This window comes from Drosophila erecta, unplaced genomic scaffold (assembly GCF_003286155.1).
Source record: "Drosophila erecta strain 14021-0224.00,06,07 unplaced genomic scaffold, DereRS2 tig00000021-arrow-pilon, whole genome shotgun sequence".
Lineage (NCBI taxonomy): Eukaryota > Metazoa > Arthropoda > Insecta > Diptera > Drosophilidae > Drosophila > Drosophila erecta.
The window spans coordinates 22218023-22227848 of record NW_020825198.1 but is presented as its reverse complement, the minus strand read 5'-3'; the positions used below and the strand labels follow the sequence as shown (position 1 = coordinate 22227848).

Sequence of the window (9826 nt, the reverse complement as noted above, 5' to 3'; positions counted from 1 at the left end):
GGTATTTATATCTTGCGAAATTTGACTTCATGGCTGCATTTCAATATTGTACAGAACAAACTTAAATTATGCTCACTAACAAGGCCTTTTTAAACTAAAAACTGGCCCACATTGCATGTAAAACGGACCATAAAATGTAATAGTTTGGCGATTTCCCAGGGTATACGAAGGCCCGAACGCCCTGCTCCGCTCCACCGGGTGAAATTTACTAACGCGTGGCAGACGCCAGACAGCTGCTGTGACACATGGAGTAGAGTAAAAAAACATGTTGCGCCTGTAAACGGGAACCAAATCGACTGGGATTCAATTAAAAGGGCCGAAGGGCTCCGAAGCGATTCTTCTAGGATGGGCGAACCGAAAGCCACCGCGGAGCCTGGGGAGGAGCAGGCCTTCAACTGCGAGGACGAAGCCAACGCCATCATCAACGATGTGAAGGCGCACGTCGCTGAAATCTGCATCTCCTCAAAACTAGCGAGCGACGCCACGCAAATTTACCTAAACATCCGGACCATCGAGAGCGCCACATGCTGCGTTCAGGTGACCAGTCGTGGCTTCAAGATAGTCTCCTCCCAGTACGACACCATAGACGAGGAAAGCCGGATCTCCGCACTGCTTCGCAACGGACAGGGGCAGGGCCACGACAACGAGGAGGAGGAGGAGGAGGAGATATTCGAAACGCCGTACGCGCTGCTCGACAAGATCAGCCCCCGCTACGTCGAGTCGTTCGGCAACCAGCTGTGCCAGCAGCTCAGGGCGCTGCAACAGATGCGAACCGAGCTGAACGAGGAGGACGAGGAAGAAGAGGAGTGATGGTGACTAGACTCCGGCTTCCAACCGAGGCTGTTTACTCTTTAGACAGAAGATTTTAATGTTAGTTTAATTGAATGTTTATTCTTATTGGCGGAGCTCGATCTCCGATTTCCTACATATACAAATTTGTGTGTGTCAGTGCCGCAAAAGTATTTCCGCGTGAGTTGGTCATGCAGTCCTTGCCTAGCAAACAAATGTCGCTCCAGATCCGCTTTAGACCTTAAGACGTTTTAGGAATAAAGATTGTGATTGCAACTCCAGGTCCGTCAGCTTGCGTACAGTTGGCACCAGCTGCTCGACGTGGTCCTCGTAGCTGCTGCCAGTGTTGAAATTCTTTTGACCGTACACAACCTTGCCGTCGAAGTCATTGACTGGCACCTCCATGGCCTTGTCCACCTGCTGGATGGTGATGTTTAAGTGGTCCTCAACTTCAGCCAGTAGGTTTGGTTCGTTGTACCAGATGCAGCAACCTCGGACGTCGGTTAGGTTTGTGTTGTTGCAATTGCGGCCGCGCGACTTGCACCACTCTCCGTGGTACCAAACCTTCTCCGGCACTGTGGCCACCAAACTGATGGCCAACCCCATGCGCTCCGCTCTTCCCACACGACCAATGCGATGCACGTAATTGGTCTTGTCATCGGGCAGCGTCACATTAATCACTGAGGATAAGAAAGTAAATTGAGGATAAATAAGAAATTGGTTCAAAGATGTTTGTGATGAACATATTGTGTTTCAAAATAAGAGAACTCACTGAACGGCAGCCCAGTAATGTCTAGACCGCGAGCCGCTACGTCCGTGCAAATCAGGAACTTGACCTGTTGCCGCTTAAACATTTCCAGGTTTTGTTTACGCTCCTGTGGTTTTCGGTCACCATGAAGGCAGACGCACGAGTAGCGTTCTCCGCCTCGCTGGCGGAGATATCTCTCCAAGTTGTCGCAGTCTTGCTTGGTACGGCAGAAGATGATGGCCCGATCCATATTGTGTTTCTCTATAGCGTGCACACAGTATTCGGCCTTAAGCAGCTTGACTCCCTGCGACAGCGTCTCCTCGGAATGATTGCCTGGATGAACGTTGTCTCGGTCGTGGACACCGTCGGTGCCAATGTGTTGGCGCAGCGAGTGCCAGCTGGTGTCCACCTGCGGATCGACCAGACAGACGACGTGGTGAACCGTCTCAGGCACAGCATCCTCCCCCTTCAGGTCCACCCAGGTGGGGAAGTGCATCAGGCGCTCAGCCATCTTCTTTACCTCAAATGCGTGCAGCGTGGCTGAGCAAACAATCATCTGCAGACGGCGACCATCCGTGGTGATCTTGGGTATTTGTTTGTGCAGACGGTCAATCAAGTCGGTGTAACCCTGCTTGAGAAGTGCGTCTGCCTCATCCAGAACGAAAAAGCGGCAGTGGGTGAGCAGGACCAGGCCACTGTTGATCATCTCCTCCAGCCGCCCGGGCGTGCCCACCACTATGTGAGTGCCCTGCATTAGCTGCGCCTTTTGCTCCTCCAACCTCACTCCACCGATAAGCAGCAGGGAGCGAACCTCTGTGTTGCTCAGGTGGTATTTGAACTTCTCGATCTGGTTGTAGGTTTGCTCGGCCAATTCTCTGCTGGGCTCGATGATGATGGCCTGCGGGGCGTTGGGCGCCGGCTTGGCGGACGCTGCTCCAGCTGCGGGACTGGCCAGCGGATTGGCCTTGCAATGCTCGGGACCAGCCTGGCAAACGCCCACGAACCCGTTACCCGGAGCATACTTAAAGTCAGTCTTTCCAAAGTTGAACTGCATTTCTGCGTTCTTAAGCACCACCGCCGGGTAGAAGGTCTCCTTGGCAAGGTTATCCGGCAGGCGGAAGGCAACGCCCAGGTTCTGCCCATTCTTGGAGAAGCTCACCTCCTGCCGTTGCAAATCGAGCAGGCAGCCGATGACATCTGCTTTGCCAAATGCCTCACCGTAGTCGTCAAATTGGCGGTTGTTGGACTTTTTTCCGGTGCCGCCGAATCCAAAGCCCATGCGGCAGGTGCCCAGATCGAGATTTGCCTGCTGCGTAGACCAACCCACACGACACAGTCCCTCGTCCGTTACTGTGGCCTCAAAGTAGAACTTCCCCTTTCCGCGAACGCCAGATGTGGCCCGACATCCGTGCCACTCCTTGAACTCCCGCGACTGGCAACGCAGGCCATCAGGAGTAACGGCAAGCGCGTTTCCTCGGTCGAAGAAGGACATGGTCCACGGCGCCACAGCTCCTCCAATGGCACCGCCCTTTCCAGCCTTTCCCTCTTCCAGATCCCGCAAGGTCTCCCACACGATTTGCAGAATGGGCAGGCAGAAGGCACCAGTTTTTCCGGAACCAGTTTCGGCGGCCATCAGAACATCGCCACCTCCCAAGATCAGCGGAATGGCCTCAGCCTGGACGTCGGTGGGCAGACTGCAAATAAATGTGTATTTGATTTGGCGAACAAGAGGGTATTTTTCTTACGTCCAGTCCAATTCGTCAGTGGCCTTTCCCAGCTCCGGCAGCACACCAAACTCTGTGAGGCAATACAAATAAGCCATTAACATCTTAAATATTGATTTTCACTTACCTTCAAATGCAGTCATTTTGAGAATACTTCAAAAATCTCCTTTTGATCTGCCCTTCGAAAGCCGGTTGATTTATTTAGTTCGAGATGCGTTGAAATTAGTTGAAAGTGGTTCGGAGTGAACCAGCTCGAGAGCTCGGTAGTCGGAACTTTTAGAGCTGTAGTTTTTTAAATAAATTGAATTATCTGATAAATTAATGTTTAATAAAGAGTTTATACATAGTCATACATATACCTTATGTATGTTTATAATACTTCTTAGATAAACCCCAAATTTATAAAAAACGAATTAAGTCTCGGCTAGCTTTTATAAAACAGCTGACAGCCGAATAAAGCTAGCGCGACATCACTGCTGCTTGCACAAAATCAGTGGTGCAAAACGGCGATTGGCAAACAGCTGTGATTTCTGGACGCTGGCCAACACTCTCTTTTGTATACGCGTAAAATCGCGCAGATTTTTGTTGTGCTGTGGAATGTTTTATAAAAGTGATAATTAGGCGAGGGAGATCATGTAAAACTGGGCGTAACCCACAAAAGCTAAATGCACCCGCACCCGTCCGCAGGTTGAATCCTTTTTCCGCACTCCTGCTCTTGCTAATGCACTTTTCCGTTTGCGCAGTAACTTTTCACTCGGAGGATGTACTATCCAGTGGGCTGGCCCAAGCGGGTGGGCCTGGCGCTGCCCGGCGAAAGCGCCAGCATCCGGCACATCTGCTGCGACGCAGTCAAAATACTCGTAGCCGCTGTGGGCGACGGCTTCCTGGGCATCTGGTACGCGAATCCGCTCATTCCCATCGCCTTCTTCCGGCGGACGGAGGACTCCCTTCGCCAGTACGGGGCCAACCAGCTGATCGTATGGAAGCCGGACTCTCGGCAGCTTGCCCTACTTACCGCGTCCGGTGCCCTGCTGTTGTACCAACTGGACTTCGATGCCAACGGCAGTGGAATACTCCAGCAGGTAGATCCGCCTGCCGCGAGCCTCAAACGCGAATCCGCAGAGCTGTTCATCAAGGAGAACATACCCCGGCTGAGCTTACGCGAACTGTGCAGCGTCACCTTGGGCTCCGTCATCACCACTGTGTGCTGCATTAGCCTCAGCGAATTGCTCTTGGCCACCCAGTCTTGCGAGCTGCTGCGTCTGCAATGGACGGAACTAGAACACGCAGAGAACGACCTAGAACTGCCAGCTCTATCTGCAATTAAGCTGCGCGACATTCCCTTCTACGTGCAGCAGCAGCCACAGCAGTCGTCCGCCCGGAATGTGCCGCCCCTGAGCAGGGACTCGTACGTAGCCTCGCTGGAATATTCGCCGTTCATCGGTGGCTGTGCAGCCGTCTTCAGCGACCGACGTGCCGCCTTCCTGATTGCCAACCATCTGAGATTTGAGACCGATCACATGCACGGCTTCTGGGTGCCGGATGTGGAGGATGCGAGTGTCTGCAGTGTCAATCACAAATTCCGACTGTTGGCCTATGGTCAAGAGAGCTCGGCTGTGAATGTGTACGCAATTGATGACGCCAGCGGGGGATTAGAGTTTTCGCATCGCCTTATGCTCACAGAAAATGTACTCCCAGGCAGCCTAGGTTCGGTAAACGAGCTGAAGTGGAGCCCTGACGGCTGCGTCCTCGCCGTGAGTTGGAAAAATGGCGGCCTGTCTCTATGGAGCACATTCGGAGCATTGCTAATGTCTACTCTGAGCTGGGATTTCGGCCTTAACGTAGATTTAGTTCGCGAAAATCCACTCAAGCTCCGTCGACTCGAATGGTCAACCGAGGGCTATCAGCTTTTCATGCTAAAACAGCATCCGGAAAAAGACAAAAGCAATGTCCTTCAGCTGCAGTTTGTGAAGAGCGCTCTGAGTATGAATCCCTGCATGACGACGAGTCCGCACATCCTGCTGCAGGGTGACGACTGCCTGTATCTCAACCAGGGCAACAATCTGGAGCTGACTTATGCCGGAAGCCATGGAACGTTTCCATCGAGCGGCGTGGGCTCTGATGAAGGCATTTCCGGCGATGGCGACTGCCTGGAGTTAAAACAAAGCCCCCACACAGGCAGCATTCTTACGGAGAGTAAGTATTGGACAGTATTGCAGCTGCCGCTCAACTACGCGGCCACCAACTGGCCAATCCGATATGCTGCTATCGATCCCGACGGACTCCACTTGGCGGTGGCTGGTCGCACTGGACTGGCGCACTATTCCCTAGTGACTCGGCGATGGAAGCTTTTTGGCAATGAGTCGCAGGAGAAGGACTTCGTTGTTTCCGGCGGCCTGCTCTGGTGGCACGGTTTTGTAGTCATGGGCTGCTACTCGCTTCTGGACCGCACGGATGAGTTGCGTTGCTATCCGGCAGATTGCAAGCTAGACAATCAATACGGACACAAGCTGCAGGTGCGAGCCCCAGTCATTAGCCTGAACTCATTCCGACACCAGTTGATTGTACTCACTGCCGATGGAATAGTCAGCCTGTTTAATATGTCGAAGAACTCCGCCTACGCTCTGGATATTGAGTGCGCCTATGAATTGGACGTGAAGAGCATTTGCATCCACCCTGCCTGCATTGTTAGTCTGACCGTGACTAATCTTAAGAATGAGCTAAAACCCCAGGGACAGCTGGGTGGAGATCAGGCAGAGACTATCATCGTGAATGTATGTGGCCGCATATTGATGATACAGCGCGATGCCGGCGAACAGGTATGTTTGTTGAATTGTTAAAAGTTGGAGAGATAGAAATCATTTAGACATCTAATCCGTGTAACGTTGCCTACAAGAAGGGTTAGGATTTAAGGTTACCTCAATGCAGCAACTGCAGCATGTTTTCTATTTTGAAATCTCTTTAGTTATCGAAGCAACTGTTACAAGGAATTTACATGCGCATCTCTTCAACTTCGCGGTGTTTTAAGTTATTGCGATATCATGAAGGAACTAATGCCGATTTTTACCAAATAGGTCCCAAACACCTTGCTGGCCACGTGCCTGGCCAGCTGCGTTGAGGTCTTCTGGCTGTCACACTCCCTGGAACGCTGTGCGATGCGGGACTGCCTTTGGCTATACTCGGGGGCCCACGGAATGCGTGTATGGCTTCCAATTCTGCCGCCGGGAAGGGAGCGTCGCGAAGGAGAGCAGGGCGGCGCTCAACGTTTGCACAGTTTTATGTCAAAGCGAATCATGCTGAGCTTTCCGCTGAAGCTTTATCCACTGGTCGTGCTCTTTGACAATGTGATCGTACTGGGGGTTGAGAACGAAAGCACGCTTTACGTCAATGAGCAGGGCTCCCACTTCTCTCTGCCGTTCGCCGTGATGGAACGCAAGTCGCAGATCTATCTGCACAAGGTGCTTCGCCAGCTGATCAAGCGCAACCTGGGATACTCCGCCTGGGAAATGGCACAGTCGTGTTGCTCGCTGCCATATTTCCCGCATGCCCTGGAACTGCTCCTACACGAGGTTCTTGAGGAAGAGGCAACCAGCAAACAGCCCATTCCGGATGCACAGCTGCCCAGTATTCTGGACTTTATAAGGGAGTTCCCTGTCTACTTGGAAACAATTGTTCAATGTGCCCGCAAAACGGAGATCGCCCTGTGGCCGTACCTATTTTCGATGGCTGGCAAGCCGAAGGACTTATTCCAGATGTGTTTGCAGTCGGAACAGCTAGACACGGCTGCGAGCTACTTGATAATTCTTCAGAATCTGGAACCCTCGGTTGTTAGCAAACAATATGCCACCATGCTGCTGGACATTGCTCTGCAGCAGCGAAAGTGGGAGCTGGCCAAGGATTTGATCCGGTTCTTAAAGGCTATAGATCCCAATGAGATCGACTCGCCGCGGTCGTCGATGGTGGTGAATGTGAAAATTGCTCCGCCTCCCCAGGTGAATACACAGCAACAAGTGAATCAAAATGCGGATGCCTTTAACATGGTTCTGGGCCCCATTGCCAGGGAGAGAAGTTTCTCCACCACCGTGACTAGCAATCTGCCCAAAGATAAGCAGGCATCTGCGACTCCAGGAGTTGCACCTGTGACCGAAAGCAGCAGCTCAGGAGCACCCTCGGTGGTGCGTCGGCGGTCGACTAAGCAGCGAGAGACGTTTTGCATCGATCTGATACTGCAGCGCCATGCTCGACAACTACTTCAGAACCACAAACTAATGGATCTGGGCTACATGTGCGCCTATCTGGACTTTCACCTTGTCAGCTGGCTTTCACAGGAATCGGAGCGGGCAGCCAAGCTGGATGATTTCGCTGGTGCTCTGCAGGTGCTACACGAAGAACTAGAGCTCCCCACTCCATTTCCGACTCCGGTGAAGGACGACTTTGCTCAGTTACGCGGAAGTCTTCGACAGACAGGAGGTGGTGGATCCTCGCAGACGTCGGAATCTGGCTATTTCAGCTTGGCCACGCCCAATGGAGCCGCAACACAGTCGCCTCAGCTGCAGCCAAGCATTAGGGAAGAAGAGGAAGAACTGCAGCAGCCCAGCTCCCTACCAATACTTAAGACGCGGTCTGGATCGCAACTGTCGTTCGACAACTTTCGCTACCGCCGGCTGTACTCGCTTCCGGCATCAGAAGACGACCTAGCCGTGGACATGCTGCCTCAGAAACTGTCCATCAAGCTGCGTTACTTGTTGCAGCTGTTCATCGAGGCGAACTGCACGGACTATGCGTTGGTGCTTTCGATTTTGCTCCAGGACGCCGCGTCCATCTCGCGGATTGTCAACGGCATTATCCGGAGCGAATCGGTTCACATCTGTCAGCGCACGGAATCTGCGCTCAAGCAATTAAGTCAGAGCACCTTTGAACACAGCGGATCTTTGTACCGAGGGTTTGTTCTCACCTTGCAGCCGCATGTCTACCTGCTGGAACAGTACATACAGTCTTTGGGGGACGTCACCTGCTCGCCGCTCCAAGATGCCAGCCCGGGCACCGAGCAGAGCGTGGACGTTGCCACAGGACTGCAGGGACTGCAGAACGAAGAGGGCGAATTCGTGCCAAGTTCGCAGCAGGCAAACGGAAACCAATGGACCGTGGCGGATCTTAACCCGAATCACCAGCGGCTCACGCGGCACGCAAGTGTAGAGTCCAACGGGAACGCAGCGGTGGCTAGCGGTTCCTCCTCCCAATCAACGCCCACCCAGCGCCAGCTGCCGTCGCAGAACGGCCGCGAGCGGGAAGGCTGTCGCCTCATGTAACGCGCTAGCAGTTAGCCGACTACGAGAGGCGTGATCCGTACTCCACATACTCAGCGCATGAACGTAGATACGTACTTTTTTGTAGGTCCGTGGGTTAGGCGTTTCGTTGCTGTAACTCGTTGTTAAAATTTTCCGTTAGTTGTAAGCCAGCCACACTCACACAGGGTTAGAAAAAGACCGGATGGAAACTCTCACGCAAACAACGAAGCGTCGTCGGCTGAACAACAGAATCCGTAAAACCGTATGAAGCATACGCAACGTAATCCATAATTTAGTAGATGAAATTTGCTGCAATATTTGTTAATTAAAATTATACAAACAATATACTTAAATATACAAATCAAATACAATTATATTTTTACTAATAAATGAAACCATTTAACAAAACAATCCAGTGTTCCTCAGTAGCTCGTGCGCTCCTCCACTGTATTAGCTTAGTTTTGCTGTGATGTAACAAATGATTTGATTACAGAACCTATCACCCACTACGAATGAAATAAAAATGAAAAGATATAGCTTTAGTCAGAAGTGATCAAAGTGAAATTCAATTTCCAAATTCTTTCGTGCGGCCTTGTGATTGGACAACCTTACTTCTTTCAACGGGCTGATTCTTTTTCTGTCAGCTGATGCCGGAAATTGGAAGTGTTTCGTATTTTGAAGTTTTCTCGGTTTTCGGAGGATCAAAGGCCATGCCACTCACCCTCGGGGACTACTGTGACCTGGCAGGTTGACCCTGCGACAACGTCGCTTGCAATTTGTTGGCCCGCTGCAGCTGTAAAAGTTAATCGCTGTGACTGATTCATTACGTGCCCTGCTTGATTTGGTAATGCAGGTGGTTGTTAGGATGGTGCCAGCACCGGGGTTCTGTCCCAGTCGAGTATGTGTCCGTGTGGGGCTGCGCTTTTGAAGTTTTCCCAGAAGTTTCCGGATTGACAATTCACAGAGCTCGAGGCTCACATGCCCGCTTTAACTACTTACACTTAGCAAAACGGTCTGCCTTTTGGCAATGCTGAACAGGGACTTTGAAACTGTCGATTCTCTACAATTATTCGAAATCAGTCTATGGATTTGCTGTTTTTTGCTAATATATATTTTTTGGCACTTCTGCAAACTTTGTATTACTTACCTCAGTTACTACTACCTCAGTTACGCTTACTACCCACAGTTAGGTATCATTCCACACATTTCCTAGTAATATTCTTGATACATAATAATTGCACTTGTTCCCCAGACTAGCCAAGAATCATAACCTTTCT

General features: G+C 51.4%; 3 protein-coding genes across 4 annotated transcripts; 2 read left to right on the top strand and 1 right to left on the bottom strand.

Moving 5' to 3' along the window:
- Window positions 1-199: 199 nt before the first annotated feature.
- Window positions 200-1065, top strand: LOC6543983 (GSK3-beta interaction protein). The gene has a single exon (XM_001973688.3). It carries the CDS (start codon window positions 346-348, stop codon window positions 808-810), a length of 465 nt encoding a protein of 154 aa, XP_001973724.1. The 5' UTR covers window positions 200-345; the 3' UTR covers window positions 811-1065.
- LOC6543982 (ATP-dependent RNA helicase Ddx1) lies at window positions 872-3543 on the bottom strand. The gene is made up of 4 exons (XM_001973687.3): window positions 3389-3543; window positions 3283-3334; window positions 1562-3231; window positions 872-1469 (listed from the first exon to the last, which is right to left on the bottom strand). Exons 1-4 carry the CDS (start codon window positions 3402-3404, stop codon window positions 1024-1026), a joined length of 2184 nt encoding a protein of 727 aa, XP_001973723.1. The 5' UTR covers window positions 3405-3543; the 3' UTR covers window positions 872-1023.
- A 219-nt stretch (window positions 3544-3762) lies between these two features.
- On the top strand, window positions 3763-8960 carry LOC6543981 (guanine nucleotide exchange factor subunit Rich). Of its 2 annotated transcripts, XM_015157443.2 has the most exons (3): window positions 3763-3948; window positions 4005-6080; window positions 6336-8960. In XM_015157443.2, exons 2-3 carry the CDS (start codon window positions 4023-4025, stop codon window positions 8568-8570), a joined length of 4293 nt encoding a protein of 1430 aa, XP_015012929.1. In that variant the 5' UTR covers window positions 3763-3948; window positions 4005-4022; the 3' UTR covers window positions 8571-8960. The 2 variants fall into 2 exon arrangements, with proteins under 2 accessions (XP_015012929.1, XP_001973722.1); XM_001973686.3 differs by having other exon boundaries at window positions 3763-6080.
- Window positions 8961-9826: the final 866 nt, after the last annotated feature.